This window comes from Malaclemys terrapin, chromosome 1 (genome assembly GCF_027887155.1).
Source record: "Malaclemys terrapin pileata isolate rMalTer1 chromosome 1, rMalTer1.hap1, whole genome shotgun sequence".
NCBI classification, from domain to species: Eukaryota; Metazoa; Chordata; order Testudines; family Emydidae; genus Malaclemys; species Malaclemys terrapin.
The window spans coordinates 5,293,097-5,309,268 of record NC_071505.1 but is presented as its reverse complement, the minus strand read 5'-3'; the positions used below and the strand labels follow the sequence as shown (position 1 = coordinate 5,309,268).

The 16,172-nt window shown below is 50.6% G+C and overlaps 1 protein-coding gene across 1 annotated transcript in view; it reads right to left on the bottom strand.

The window, feature by feature from the left end:
- The window catches only part of STRIP2 (striatin interacting protein 2), a 62,679-nt gene extending 48,418 nt beyond the window's left edge, over window positions 1–14,261 (bottom strand). Inside the window, exons 1-2 of the mRNA XM_054013873.1 lie at window positions 14,139–14,261; window positions 6,755–6,824 (exon numbers count right to left, since the gene is read on the bottom strand). Coding sequence (XP_053869848.1) covers window positions 6,755–6,824; window positions 14,139–14,261 — 193 coding nt within the window. The remainder of the gene's footprint in view (window positions 1–6,754; window positions 6,825–14,138) is intronic.
- Window positions 14,262–16,172: the final 1,911 nt, after the last annotated feature.

Here is a 16,172-nt window from a genome sequence, read left to right as displayed (position 1 = left end):
GCAACCCTTTTACAGACTTTGTCCTATGGGACAAACTCTGACGTTTCACTGGCGCATCCCGACCCGCTATCACTTTTGCACTAAATCATCAAGTTGCGATGCCACAGAATGACGTTTCACGGGCTCCAAAAGCCATTTTGGTACCGCAAGCGCTTGAGAAGCCGAACACCACTCTGAAAAAAATCGAGATGGGCCTGATTCCTGATATTCACGAGATAAGGGTGAAAACTCCAGGAATGTCAAGTAATCGTGGGTTTGGGATCACACAAAGGACAGCCAGGAGAACTACTTTCTCCTCTCTCCAGCGGTGGAAGGACACCTCACTGACAAAATGTGCTGCAACTCCGTCTGCACCAGCAGATCCTCTGCTTAGAAGAGCTAAAAATAGTGACCCTTTTACAGTTTGCTGGCAGAATGCTCCAGACCCCTGACAATTACGCTGCAGAAACCACCAGAGTCATTCCCCTTGTAAGAGCACAGGGTCCGACCTGTGCTTAACTCCCTCACCCCCCACTTATCCTGACCACAGAGCAGGGCACTGTGCAGCACTGAAGGGGAACAGCTGCTGAGTAACTCTCACTGTAAAGTAATTCCTGCCCTGGAAACAAACACCAAACGACATAACCCTCCCGCTGCTTGTTACCAGCCACCCTGAGGATTATTCTGAGCACCCGGCCAGCTCGGCTTGGGGTTTGGAACGCGGGTGTGATAAAGCCCCTGAGCGAAACGCTGACACGAAACACCGGTACGCTCGGAGTCGGCATGTTCTAGTCATAAGGGCACAGCATGCGGCTCGGAGCTTAGGTTCAGCTCAGACAGACACCCAACAAGAGGGGGGCCAGGAACGGGACAGGAAGCCTTTCGCTTTTCAGCCCAAGCTGACTGTGGTCAAAAGTTGTTACCAGCTGATGGCTATTCGGTAGCCTATGGAAGTGAGCTGATGAGTTTCGCAGTCTAGATTGCCATCACTGCACTCAGCATCTTTCCGGACAACAGGCCAAGGGTTCAGTAGGAAACGACCTTGAGATCTTTCTGAGCAGGCAGATGTGACGGGTTTGGTCACAAAGACCCACCTTGGGACTCTTACCTGATGTGCTGAGACTACCTCGGAGCCCGTTTTCTCTGCCAGCTGGGGCCTTCAGAACCCTGCCTGGTTGAGCCAGACGCGCAGGCCTGCTGCAACACGGACCCATGCCCCCAAAGCTGCAAACTTAACTGAAAACAGCTTAAGAAGTGCTCCTGGCTCCAGCACCCAGCTCCCAATGGGATCCAGATGCCAGATAAATCCACTTTACTCTGTATAAAGCTTATACAGCAGGGTCTCAAACACGCAGCCCGCGGAGTTATTTGCTACGGCCCGCCAAGCTCCCCGCACCTCTCCCCCCCCGCCACTATTTCCTGCGGCTGCCAAGCTCCCCTCACCCGCTGCCCCCAGTGCGCCACGTCCCAGCTCCTCTGCCAACCTCCAGGCGCTTTGCGCTGCCATACAGCTGTTTGGTGGTGTTTAGCGCTTTCCAGGAGGGAGGAGGGAGGAGCGGGGAGCCGAACGCTCAGGGGAGGAGGCGGAGAAGAAGCGGGGCAGGGATTTGGGGAAGGGGATGGAATAGGGGCAGGGAGGGGGCGGAGCCTCATTAATGGGGTGGAGTGGGGGCGGGGCCAGGGGCAGTGGGGCGGGGGTGTCAGTGATGCGGCCCTCAAGCCAATGTACTAGTCCTCATGTGACCCTCGTGGTCATTTGAGTTTGAGATCCCTGTTATACAGGGTAAACTCAAATTGTCCGCCCTTTATAACACTGATAGAGATATGCACAGCTGTTTGCTCACCCAGGTATTAATCACTTACTCTGGGTTAATTAATAAGCAAAAGTGATTTTATTAAGCCTAAAAAGTAGGATTTAAGTGGTTCCAAGTATTAACAGACAGAACAAAGTAAGTTACCAAGCAAAATAAAACAAAAACACACAAGTCTAAGCCTAATACATTAAGAAACTGATTACAGATGAAACCTCACCCTCAGAGATGTTCCAATAAACTTCTTTCACAGACTAGACTCCTTTCTAGTCTGGGCCCAATCCTGTCCCATGGTACAGCCCTTGTTAGTTCCAGCAGGCGTCTCAGGTGAAAAGCAGGGGATTCCACATGACTGGGAGGCCTTTGTTCTGTTCCACCCCCATTTATAGCTTTGGCACAAGGCAGGAATCCTTTGTCTCTCTGGGTTCCCACCCCTCTTTCTAAATGGAAAAGCATCAGATTAAAGATGGATTCCAGTACCAGGTGACATGGTCACATGTCCTGTGAGCCCTCCTCCATTCCTCCAGGACTGGCCTGCACATATGCAGTGGAGGCTTGCAAGTAAACAGAGCCATCTACAGTCAATTGTCCTAGTCAACGGGAGCCACCAAGCTTCCAAACCACCATTAATGGCCCACACTCTGCATAATTACAATAGGACCTCAGAGTTAACGTCATATTTCTAGTTTTAGATACAAGAATGACACATTCATACAAATAGGATGACCACACTTAGTAGATTATAAGCTTTGTAATGATACCTCACAAAATGGCTTTTGCATAAAGCACATTCCAGTTATGTCATATTTCCACTCATCAGCATATTTCCATAAACATATGGAGTGCAACGTCACAGCAGGGTGGGTAAATATTTGAGAGGGATGGTGCAGAGAGGTTTCCACTGCCTGTGCTGTACTCTGTCTCCCTGAGCTCTTCCAGTTCTTGGAGAGTACTTCGGAGCAGTCCTCTGAAGCTATCCTGAGACCTTACTCCCCGGCAAGGAAGTGACCGCCATTAATTACTCAATACCGTCTCCGATTCTAGGTAACTATTTGGGACGTCCTCAACCTATTGCTTATGTCTGGGTGTGCTTAAATCTAATAAATTGTAGTTTTAGATAAGAAAAGGCTTACTTGAATACAAAGTTTCAGACAGACAGAATTGCTGTGTTCCCACTGATTTATTCCTGACAGTGTCTGGAGTGAAACAGTTACGTTACCACTGCTTTGGGTTTTGAAAACCCTGGGTAACATCCCCTCTCCAGTGTTTAAAGACAGAGCTAATTAGACTCAACTCTGGGTATGGCTACACTACGAGGCTTTTAGCGACACAGTTGTGCTGCTACAGCCGTGCCGCGAAAAGCCGCACAGTGTAGCTGCTGTTTGTTGGCAGGAGAGAGCTCTCCCTCTGACAAAAATCTTCCACCCTCCACCCGCCCCCCCGAGCAGCAGCGGCTTTATTGGCAGGAGAGCGCTCCTGCCGACAAAGCGTTGTTCACACTGGCGCTTTTCATTGGTAAAACTTTTGTGGTTCGGGATGTGTGGTTTTTTTGGTGTTTTTTTTTTTTTTAAACACCCCTGAATGACAAAAGTTGTGTCGACGAAGTGCCAGCGTAGACAAAGCCTGACCGTCGTCATTTCTGTTCAGCGATTACCAGCGGTAACCCACCAGCATAGCCGCTAGACCTGCTACCAGGACAGTGGTGGAAGGAAAGACAATGCAGACGCTGCACTGGCAGTGAGGTTTCCTGCTACCCAGTGAAATCACTAACAGCTGGGTTAAGCAGTGGAAGCTCAGAACAGGGCAGAAGTGTCCAGTGAGTGTCCAACAGAGGCAGCCCGTGACCAGCAGCGGCAGCGTAAAGCACCAGCGGCAGCAAACAGCCAGTTGCAGACGTGCACAGACACCACAGAGACACTGCTCGACACCCCCTCCGGGGGCGGAAGGTGAATCCTTGCGAACACACCTCTGAACTCTGGGTCTTTGCTAACCAAACCCAGCCAGCTGGGAGCTGGGTGCAGCAGAGGGAGCGGGGAGTGATGTGTTAAAGGGACATCGGACATTTCCACTGCAAGGGGGGAAACTGAGGCAAAGACCACTGCCCAGGGCACTGGACAGGGAGGTGCTTGCTTAGGGTACAGGATTTGAATGTGGCTGTGGTGTTTTCCCAAACTAGTACTTGGTTCCCTTTCCCTTTTATTCAAGGTTCTCTTTTGTTACACACAGACTCCGTGCTTGCAAGAGGGGAAGTTCTGCCTCTTAGAGGCGCCCAGGGTGCTGGTCCATTTTTGCAGATTACTGGCTGGGGACTCGAGTTGGTTCTGTTTTGCAGTGTTCAGAGGAACCCCTACATGTTGAACTCGGCCCTCGCTGCTGCTGATTCCACCTGGCAGAAAGGTTACGCATAAAATAAACAAGGAGCAGCGATTGTAACATTTAACGCAATTTTTTCAAGATTTTGAAAAAAATTCTCACATACAAAAGAAACGAACATGTAGGGTTCTCAGCGCGCACAAAATCAAGCAAATAAGGCCATAAATGCGTCCTCGGTCATCTCCAAGGGGTGCTTGGAGGATTAACTAGACAAACGTGTGCAAAGCCCTTTAGACAGATGAAAAGCTGTAGGTTTAAACATGAACAGCAGTCTCCTTAATTTTCACCATAATAATATATGGAGATATACCTATCTCACAGAACTGGAAGGGACCTTGAAAAGTCATCAAGTCCAGCCCCCTGCCTTCACTAGCAGGACCAAGTACCGATTTTGCCCCAGATCCCTAAATGGCCCCCTCAAGGACTGAACTCACAACCCTGGGTTTAGCAGGCCAATGTGCAAACCACTGAGCTATTCCTCCCACCATCACACTATTGATCTTCGTCCTGCTATTGCCATTCAAAACTATAAATAACAATTTCATCAGATAATACTGACATTTTTTTAAATCCCTTTAAATGCTCACAGTTGTGCAAAATTCTGGGTTTTAAACATTTTTATTGTTATCTGGGTTTTAAGCATTTTTTAATTCTTACTGATTTAGGTTTGCAGAGGGGAAGTGAGAGAATTATTGAATGCGAGTAGAACTTGAGATTCAAGAAGTTAAAGCGGAATCCTGCTAAAAACACAAAGCATCAACATCCTATGCAAAATATACAAAGTAAATATTCTTAAATCAAATTCTCAGAAGTTCTCAAGCAGCATTTTTCAAACTCGGCCGATCTGTAAATTCCGGATACCAATGAAAATATTTTTATCAATTTCTATGTATGATTAAATCGACTTTTACCGATAAAAATCGAATTCTCCCCTGGCTACATGTAAGAATCTGCTGCATTTCATCTTGGAAGGATCCTACTGGCAAACCCTATGGTTATATATTCTGATTTTGCTTTGCACATGGACCTCCAGCACCCATCTAACTTTTCTAGGTGATCCTTCTTGAGGTTATCTACTCTTGTCTTAGTTATTTAGTCATGTATGTTTGAATACATCTTGGTGGGCACAAACAAACATGTATGGAGACAGGTTTTTTTTTTAACTAGATGATAAATCTATATTATGGCAAAGGCCAAATCTCCCGGGCTACATACTAACGTGACCTCAATGAGTCACATCACTCAGCGTTCTAGCCACTAAGGGACCACTTGGCGTTGGGTACATTGAACTACAATCCAGTATAAGCAAGAGAGGAATCTTTGCTGAAGAGGGTTTGTGGAATTAGGATAGGGGTTCATAAGGCCCCACCCTGGGGAACATCTGGTATGGTTCATGAGTCTTAGACCGCAAGAGCTCAAGGCTGTGTGCATCACGGAAGAAAGGAAAGCTGGTTTATTGGCTGTTCGTGTATGCCCACCTCTGGACTATCCCAAAAGAGGATCCAACCCTGTTCCAGATGCCAGGAGTAAGGGCGACAAGGAAGCTGCACAGATCCACTCACATGAGCACTTAAGTTACGATGGAGGCAGATCTCTTGCTCAAAACTTTCCCGGGCAAAATTAACACTCCCCACCATTCAAGGCAGCTCAGGCCCTGTCTGGCAGGCCCATCAATACAGACACCAGTGAGAGGAGGCAATACCAACCCTCTTTCCCTGTGAGAGAGCCTGAAAAGGGGGGTTTTAACGTGATCCGACATCGAATGAACTTGGGGAGATTTACACGTCGGTCAGGGGAGGTGTTGCCTTAGACAAGGAAGGTGACCACCACTTTAGAAGTGAGCTCAGAGTGCATCTATGCATCACCACGGTTTCTGTTCAGTGATTATGAGAGGCGAATCACTGCTAAGCAGGTCTAGGGGCTATGCCTTAGACTTGCTGTCAGGACAGTGGTGAAAGAAAGACAACGCAGAGGCTGCACTGGTAGCGAGGTTTCCTGCTACCCAGTGAAATCACTCAAGATCTGGGTTAAGCAGCGGAACCTCAGAACAGGGCAGAAGCGGCAGCGAGCACCCAACAGAGGCAGCCCGTGACCAGCGGCAGCGTCAACAGCCAGTTGCAGACGTTCACAGCGACCACAGACACACTGCTCGACATCCGCTCCCGGGGGCGGAAGGTGAATCCTTGCGAACACACCTCTGAACTCTGGGTCTTTGCTAACCAAACCCAGCCAGCTGGGAGCTGTTTTATTAGAACTGCCTTCACCAGGAGCTTTAAGGTTTGCCGTGTGACATATTTCACTTCCCAACCTCAACTGCAGCACAGTTAGGTAGCTCTTGTTCCACCCCAGAAGTGGATGCATTTCCATGAAGGGTGACGTAATTCCTCTCTGCTGTGCATGACTTGTAAAGCCCTTTGGAATGAAAGGCACGCTATAAATATAAGATGACATTATTAAATATCTATCTCCGACTGAACCTGTCTTATTCTGCAAGTGATTTTATACCCAACGGAGGCCGACTTCAATAGCTCAGTAAAACCAATGTGCGGCAAAAATCTCCTCTCACCTCCATTTTTCGCACATGTCTTTACCTGATAATTCAGCAGTGTAGCCATCGGCATCCCCGTACTCAAACTCCACACTGGGGCAATCCACTGAGCCCTGGGGGGAGAGAGAGATTCCTTTGTCAATACAAAGACAGGAAACCGAGGGGCTTGTCTCGCACATCCAGAAGAAATGGAATAATCACAGTCGATACACACACACACACTGCACCGGCAGCCCAGCGAAGAACCGTCCAGGTCTAACGCAGCATCTCACTTTGCTGCATGTTTTATTTAGAGCTTCAGAACATTCTGCTTAAAATAAAGAGAGCTGGAGGAGACAAGCCGTTTCCATCAGGCCCATGTAGTAGCCGTTGGGTTGTCAGGAAAAATCAAGGCAGCCCTGGGTGAGGGGCTGGGAGAACATTGGGAGGATGCCAGGGGTCTCTCGGCACATATTTCCCACACCACTGATGAAGGTTTCCATTAAGGCTTATCAGGAGCATGTCAAATTAAACCATGCCAGGGCCTTCGAATCAGGGGACAGTTACCCAAGCATACATGAGCCTCATTACTGACACCGTTCTCCAGAGCCGGGTGGAAGGACCTGTCGCCTGCTTAAAACACAGGGTCCATTGGGAAGAGCTATTTTTATCATCCTCCCAGAGCCATATTTGGGCACCTCTGCGGCATGACGATAGGAAGCAGGCCAGGCTTCCGCTGGGCAATAGGTAGGTACCGCAGGCTCCCACAACCTGTCGGGGAGTCTGGCTCTTACAAAAGGGACCAGGCCTTCTTTTAAATGTATCATTTCTCATCTGATCATGTTCTGACCTATGGTACTAATGCAAACACAGTTTGCTCCTAAGTGGAAAGCTCTGGTATGATACAGTGAAATGAGCGTGCCCACCCTCCCCCCCCTTTAAACCACCAAAGAAGAGAAAGCCCCTCATACCCATGTGGGAATCCTCAAATACACCTCTACCCCGATATAACGCGACCTGATATAACACTAATTCGGATACAACGTGGTAAAGCAGCGCTCTGGGAGGGCGGGGGGGGGGGGGGAGGCTGCGCACTCCGGTGGATCAAAGCAAGTTCGATATAACGCGGTTTCACCTATAATGCGGTAAGATTTTTTGGCTCCCAAGGACAGCGTTATATCGAGGTAGTACACGTGGAAAATCCCTTCCCAGGATGTTTTCCTGAACAGGGGCCCTAGCGAAGGACCTCGATGTATGAGTAAACTCAGCAATAGGCTACTCACCGAGTGAAGTACTACTTAAGGTGAGTAGCCTTTTGCTGAGATTACTACAAAGTCAGGCACTGAAGTTTTGTTGTTGATTTTTAAAATTGTCTCACCTCAGCTGATAAAGGTATATAATGAAATGAGATCTGGATAACAGAAGTACCTAATAATAGTGATGATCTCATTTTTCTCCTCGGATTTCCCCCCACTTTTATGAAATGTGACATTATCTCTCTCGGTTTCCACAAACTATGTTCCAATAGAATTATACAGGCATCTTTCACGTTTCCTGGGAGTCGACAAACTATCACTATGGTCATCCATCCATTCCCTTTTTCAGCCACGTAACAATGTCCCGTGGCTATATTTTGGCCTATATGGAATACAATTTCTTTGGCTACGCATGTGTCTTTACCCGATGGAAAACGTGAGATCTGAAATTGGTTATTGGGGCATGAACCTTTTGTAAATGATTATCATAAAGAAGAAAGCATGTTGAGTCAACACATACAAAGTCTCCGATGAGAGACACAACACATGGGAGAACTACAAATACCACAAATATCAACTAAAAAGAAGTGACTTTAGAACCTGAAAACTATCAGTTGATACATCAGGTGCAGATAAAAAAAAAAAAAAATCCCACCATTCCAAACTAAAATCCTGTTTTAGTGTTCGAGCATGAGCGGGTGCCAGAAGTAATAGTTTGCATCATCAATATTCATAATCATGAATGACAGATAACATCTGCAGAGATGGTCAGAACAGGACCTAATGCAAAACCCACTGACGTCAGCAACAACTCATTGACTTCAATGGGCTTTGGATTGGGCCCAAAATGAACCACCCGCACCAAATGTCGTGAAGTTTTCCAAATTTTTCCTCCAAGTTTTCAAATCACTTCCAATGATCGGGCATCGTATGTCCTTTCGATATACAGTAGGACCTCAGAGATACGAACACCAGAGTTATGAACTGACCAGTCAACCACACGCCCCATTTGGAACCGGAAGTATGCAATCAAGCAGCAGCAGAGACAAAAAAATAAAACAGCAAATACAGTACAGTGCTGTGTTAAACGTAAAGTACTAAAAAAAATAAAGGGAAAGCAGCATTTTTCTTCTGCGTAGTAACGTTTCAAAGCTGCGTTAAGTCAACGTTCAGTTGTCAACGTTTGAAAGAACCATTTCATTCAGTCCATTCCCGAGGTGTTCGTAACTCTGAGTTTCTACTGTACCCAGAATGCACAGTAAAACCCTCCTTCTCAATAAGGCCCATGAAACCATTTGTGGTTCCTAGACCGAGCCGTTTTAGAACCATCACGAGCCAAACCGGAAAGTTTGGCTGAGGTCTACAAGTACCACAGGATGAAAACTGTCCACCATTACCAAACTCCATAGAAGACGTACCCCGGGCGAGAATCGGCAGGTGAACTTCCAGAACGGTTAGTTTGTGTTTGAAGAAACTGAGGATGGAAAAATGAATTTATAATAGGGAGCAAGTTTCAACCCTGGTCATCTCCCCTCCATTCCACTGCCCAATAATCCCCATCAGTGGAGGAGAAGGCAGGCAGCGTGACTAAGTGGCTAGGCATGGACCAAACGGCAGCAGCTGAAAGTGCCAAAACGCCTGCAAAAGCCAGAAGATTTCCACAGGGAGTGAAAAGTCCCTGGGCCGAAGACCGCACAAGATGGCCTATTGTACAGGAAAGAGTAAAACTGGGAATTAGGTACTTCTGGACCCTAATCCTGGCCCTGCCACCAATTTACTGTGCAGCTTCAAGCAACTCCCCTTCTGCCTCAGTGTCCCCGTCTATAAAGTGGGGATAACAGCCACCCCCTTTAAATTGCATTGAGAAGACTGGTTACGTCTGTACATTTAGCGCGCTAGGTAAGTGTCACGTATTGCTGTATTCTGCCCTGGATCCATGAGAAACAAGCAAATATGAAAGACTAGTAACAGGCTTAAAATGCAAGAGCTCATGAACTATTAGGGTTATGAATGAAGGCACTTTGTACCTTTGGGAGCCCAGCCCCCTGGCTTTCCAATGGTAAAGTGTCTTTAGCTGTAGTAGGCCACGAGGTCTCACTTCTTACATTCACATCATTCTGATTACCAACTTACTTTATTTCCCTGTTTGAACTCCAGCATGATTTTAGCAGACATTATTTTGAGCACTGTTGGACGTATAAACCAATGCTTTTTAGCATCTCCACCGTAAATCCCAGCTTTCAAATGGCGTAAGCAATTCATCCCTAATTCCAGCTGCTCATCAAATATCAGGCCAAATTCAGTCTGTCTTAGGCGGGTGAAATTCCACTGAAGTCAATGGATTTTGCCTGTGATAAATCACTAAAAGGCTGAATTTGGCCAACTGCCTGCCACAATCCCATTGGAGACCAAATGCGGTGGTGGGTGGGGAGAAGACTAATCTGATTTGAAGATCCAGTGTCCCATTACCCATCTGTACTAGAAAGCCGACATGGGCCAGGTTAAACGCCCTCAGGACCAGTCAACATTATCAAGTACTTGTTCTGGGTTTAAAAGAAAACAAGTCAAGTCCTGCAAGGAGTATTCCTGATGTAGCTGGGATAAATAGCCAGTTTTACCATCAGCTCCTGCAGAATCACAGTGGTCACAAAGCAGGTCAGCAGCTGGGCCAGAAATAGGACTGAGATGTCTCAACTCCCTGTCCCCAGCTCTGTCAGACCCTCCGTTCACACCTTTAGAGAGCCTTGACTGCACAAAGGGTAGTACGTAATCAACGCTTAGACCAAATACACGGCGCTGACCAACTAAGTTCTGAGCTCTAAAGCCTTGGAGGAATTCAGTTAAGTCCTTGCACCTGCAAATGTTAATCCACCCAGCAAAGGGGCTGTGACGCACAAAGCTAAAACCAAAAGAATCCTGCACCTCGGACCAGAAAATGGATTGAATGTGTCTGTGTACTGAGGCCAGAATTCCACTGCTCATGTCAACTGGGTGTGCCTGGAAAGAGACCACCTCTCTTGCATCTTGTTTAGTGCCAAGCCCAAGTATGAGCTATGGTTAAACTAAAGCTTCCAACTCATGCCTACAGAACATAGGGCAGCGTCAACAGGTTTTTACAGTTCATGGCCAATCCTGCTCCACCGAGACCGCCTCCTGCCATCCGCCTGCGTTCTACGCATTAAGCTCTCACTACATAGGTCTACTCAGCTGGGTTACCCCAGCATCTCAGTTCCTCTCTCTTCTACCATGTTCAGACCTAGAGTTAAACTGAGAAGCGGGTAAGCGATTCCCTGGAGCTGGCATCGAAGAAAACCCACGACCGTGGAGATGAGATGCCCCAAATCAGAGCTATAGACTCCCCGAAGAATGCCATAAGCAAAAGGTCTGGAAATGGCAGGACAGGGAGTTACAGCAGGTTTTGGCTGAGAGAGAAATGACCTGAAACCATGTTTGGTAGGGCCTTGGCTGCACTGGCACTAATAGGCACAGAGTCCCAGCCTCCTCCCTCTGAAATCAACGGCAGCCTCAATGAGACCCTGTCCTCTGCCACTTCTGCCTCCCTCTCAGCCCCTCTGCTCTCTTCCCCACGAGCGCCTCTCTACTTCCTCCCATGCTGGAACCGGGGTCCTCCTGGATCCTACACGCCATGAAGTGGCCATCAAATCGCTCCTCTTCCCAGAAACCTTCCCACAGCGACCCGCTCATTAAAATGATACTGGTTCTTTTTTAAATCTAACACAATGCATGTCGGGCTGGGCTGGTAAGCCCCGAACTCTGCTCAGTGCAGCCTTCCTCCTTCCATCTCCCCCGGTTCCCTGTCAGGATTATAAACCCTTACAGGCATCTATGGGGCTCCATCCGAGTGTTAAATAAATACTGCTAACAATCCAGGTAGGAATTAAGAACAGCCACACTGGGTCAGACCAAAGCTCCATCTAGCCCTGTATTCTGTCTGCTGACAGTGGCCAAGGCCGATGCCCCAGAGGGAATGAACAGAACAGGTGATCATCAAGTGATCCATCCCCTGTTGCCCATTCCTAGCTTCTGGCAAACAGAGGCTAAGGACATCATAGAATCATAGAATATCAGGGTTGGAAGGGACCTCAGGAGGTCATCTAGTCCCACCCCCTGCTCAAAGCAGGACCAATCCCCAACTAAATCATCCCAGCCAGGGCATCATCTCTGCCCATCCTGGCTAATAGCCATGGATGGACCTATCCTCCATGAATTTATCTAGTTCTTTTTTGAACCCTGTTACAGTCTTGGCTTTCACAACAGCCTCTGGCAGAGTTCCACAGGTTGACTGTGTGTTGTGTGAAGAAATACTTCCTTTTGTTTGTTTTAAACCTGCTGCCTATTAATTTCATTTGGTGACCCTTAGTTCGTGTGTTATGAGGCGTAAATAACACTTCCTTCTTTACTTTCTCCACATCAGTCATGATTTTATAGACCTCAATCATATCTCCCCTTAGTGGTCTCTTTTCCAAGCCGAAAAATCCCAGTCTTATTAATCTCTCCTCATATGGAAGCTGTTCCAGACCCCTAATCATTTTTTGCCCTTTTCTGAACCTTTTCCAATACATCTTTTTTGAGATGGGGTGTCCACAACCCCACACAGTATTCAAGATGTGGGCGTACCATTCATTTATATAGAGGCAACATGATATTTTCTGACTAATCTATCCCTTTCTTAATGATTCCCAACAGTCTGTTCGCTGTTCTGATGGCTGCACATTGAGTGGATGTTTGCAGAGAACTCTCCACCATGACTCCAAGATCTCTTCCCTGAGTGGCAACAGCTCATTTAGACCCCCTCATTTTGTCTGTATAGTGGGAATTATGTTTTCTAACGTGCAGTACTTTGCATTTAACTGCCCAGCCGGCGGATACCCGCTATCCATCTAATCAGTATCCTCTCCCTGCCTGCCAGAACCAGGCGCTTCAGAGGAAGGGGGAAGAAATCCCAGAATGAACAATTATGAAATAACCTGACAGTAATGGCAGTTTCCTAATCCCTGGCAGCTGACTGGTTTCTCATGCTTCGGGGAATCAGCCGATTGGTGCAAATCAGGGATGTCAGTCTCTCTCTCTACGTACAACATCGGATGGTTCACCAAGGCACCCAGCAGCAGGCAGCACTCAGATACGACGCAGATGGGCGCTCCCACAAAACCCAGGAGGCGATAAGAGGCCAGGCCTATCCTGGCAAAGCCGTGGCTAGAGGCAGCGCACCTGAGCGGGCAGAAGATTGTTCCCCCCAGTCTGACAAATCTCAACCCCCTAGAAGGATCCTTACGCAGTAGGTGCCAGCTGCGTCTCTATAGAGGTGGCATGCACCCACCGCCTGGGGTACCAGCTCAGGGCTGGGTCACTAGGGTAGACGCCCTACGGGAGAAACCAGCCTCCGCCTTCAGCGCCTGGGGGCCAGAGCTTCTCCCGCTGGATCTGGGGGTTGGTTTCCCAGGCGGGGGAAGGTCTGACAAGTCCCTCCCCACTTCAGCCCCCTGGGGCCAGACCCCAGCACGCCCAGCCCCCGCTCCCTTTCCACCCAGGGGGTTTCCCCTCATCGCAGGCTGGTGCTTCGGGCTGAGCGAAGGGGGAGCGCGGGGCCCCCAGCCCCAGCTGCTCCTGTACGTCCCGGCGGCGGGACGTGTCCCGGGGGGCGGGTCTGTTACCCGATCCGGGCAGTGGAGCCGAGCACGGAGCGGCCCCGACTCAAACCACCGACCCACTCGCACCATCGGCCCCAGCCGCCGCCGCCCTGCGCCCAGCACCGCCCGGCCCCGCTCCAGGGGCGCCCGGCTCCGCCCGGCCGGGCCAGCAGCGACCGAGGCACCTGTCGCTGGAGCGTCACCGCCCTAGGGAGGAACCAGCCCCGGGGCGGATCGGGGAGCCCGGGGGTCTCCGCCCGGGCGGCTGCGAGCGGAGGCTAAGAACAGCCACGGGACCCCCCGCAGCTCCCCCGGCCGGGGCGACCCCTCTTCCCCCAGGGCGGGCAGATAGGGGTCCCGGAGCCCCGGGCAGGGCGGCCCCTCTTCCCCCAGGGCGGGCGGATAGGGGTCCCGGAGCCCCGGGCAGAGCGGCCCCTCTCCCCCCAGGGCGGGCGAATAGGGGTCCCGGAGCCCCGGGCGGGCTTGCAGGGCCCCCAGGATCCCGGGCGGGGAGGGGCGGGGCGCCCCGGCCCCTTCTCACCTCGGACTCCTTCCGCTGGCTCCTGAAGAGCTCCCGCCCCTTGGCCGGGGGCTGCAGCGGCCTCCCCTTGCCGGGCGCCCCGTCCCCGGGCAGGGCGCTGCCAGCCGCGCCCGCCTCCTCCATGCGCCCCTCTGCCCTGCCCGCGCCAGCACGTGCGGCTCAACCCCCCGCCCGGGGGCTCGCCACGCCCCCACGCTGCCATTGGCTCGCTGCCCCGCGGGGGACACACCCCCAGGCGCTGATTGGAGCGGTTGCTGCTGGGGCGGGGCTGCGGGAGAGGACACCTGGGGCCATGTGGGTTGGAGCGGGGCAGCGGCGTGGGGGGCTGAGGCCCCAGGGGAAGGGGGAGAAGCTGCTGCCGCCAGCCAGGGGAGGAGAAAGGGGGCGGCTGCTGCCCCAGCTGGGATGGGGTGAACGGCTGCTGGCCCCAAGGGGAAAGGGGGAGGCTGCTGGCCCCAGCTGGGATGGGGTGAAAGGCTGCTGGCCCAAGGGGGAAGGGAGAGGCTGCTGCCCCAGCTGGGATGGGGTGAACGGCTGCTGGCCCCAAGGGGGAAGGGGGAGGCTGCTGCCCCAGCTGGGATGGGGTGAACGGCTGCTGGCCCCAAGGGGAAAGGGGGAGGCTGCTGGCCCCAGCTGGGATGGGGTGAAAGGCTGCTGGCCCCAAGGGGAAAGGGGGAGGCTGCTGGCCCCAGCTGGGATGGGGTGAAAGGCTGCTGGCCCAAGGGGGAAGGGGGAGGCTGCTGCCCCAGCTGGGATGGGGTGAACGGCTGCTGGCCCCAAGGGGGAAGGGGGAGGCTGCTGCCCCAGCTGGGATGGGGTGAAAGGCTACTGGCCCCAAGGGGAAAGGGGGAGGCTGCTGCCCCAGCTGGGATGGGGTGAACGGCTGCTGGCCCCAAGGGAAAGGGGGAGAAGGCCTCTGACTGTAAGTGGAAGGGGGGATGTTAGACACACATCCTCTGAGGAGCAGGAGCCGCTCAAAGGGCCGTGGTGGAGACGAGGCTGACACCAGGGCATGGGGAAGTGGATGCAAAGCCTAACACAAGCCCTGAGACTCCCTTACCGCCACAGCACTTTTCCTCTGAAAGGATCCCTGGGCTGCGCTTTATGAACCAGACGGACTCAGTCTGTTCCTTTAGAGCAGCTGTGCTGCCGGGAGGGTGGAAGTTAAAAGGCAGATGCTCAGCACACCCCGGGACAGAAGTGGATGAGCAGAAATTTTAATCCAAATGACAAAGGTGACCTTCCGCCTCTCCTATAAACCCAGAGCCCACAGGACCTCAGTTTCTAAATTCTCAACATGCCCGCCTAAGAAACTTCATAGGACTCAGGTTATCTTCCTGGCCTGCAGTCCATCCCAGCTTGGGTCAACCCTTGACGCTGATGGAGACTTTCTCTAGGTCCTTGGGCACACCCTAGAGTTTAAGGCCAGAAGGGATCACCAGGTCATCTGACGTAACCTGCACATCACCAGCCATTAAATTCCCCCCAGTTACCACTCTACTGAACCCATCACTTGTGTTTGACTAAAGCATCTTCCAGGAAGGCAGCCAGTCTTGATTTGAAGACACCCAGAGATGGAGAACCCACCACTTGCCTAATCAACACCCCCTCCTCAATTAAAATGTTGTGCACCTCTTCCATTACAAATTAAGCATATTATAGACCCAAGGCTCATACTAGCCCATTTTGTCACGACATCGCACTGGGAGCTCATATCCATTGTGACCCCTAAACCCTTGTCAGTGTCTCTGCTTTCCAGGATACAGTCAAGCATTCTGGAGAGTGGCCTACATTCCTTGTTCCAAGATGCATAACTGCATTTGCTGGTATTAAAATGCATTTTGCGCTGTATGAATGCCTGTCCTCTTTCAGCACTCAGCCAATCTTTGTGCCATCTGCACATTTTATCAGCAGCAATTTTATATTTACTTCCATATCATTGCTGAAAACACTGAGTAGCATCTGGTCTAGTACTGATCCCTGCAAAACCCCACTAGAAACATCCCCCATCTGTTGATTCCCCAGGGACAGCTA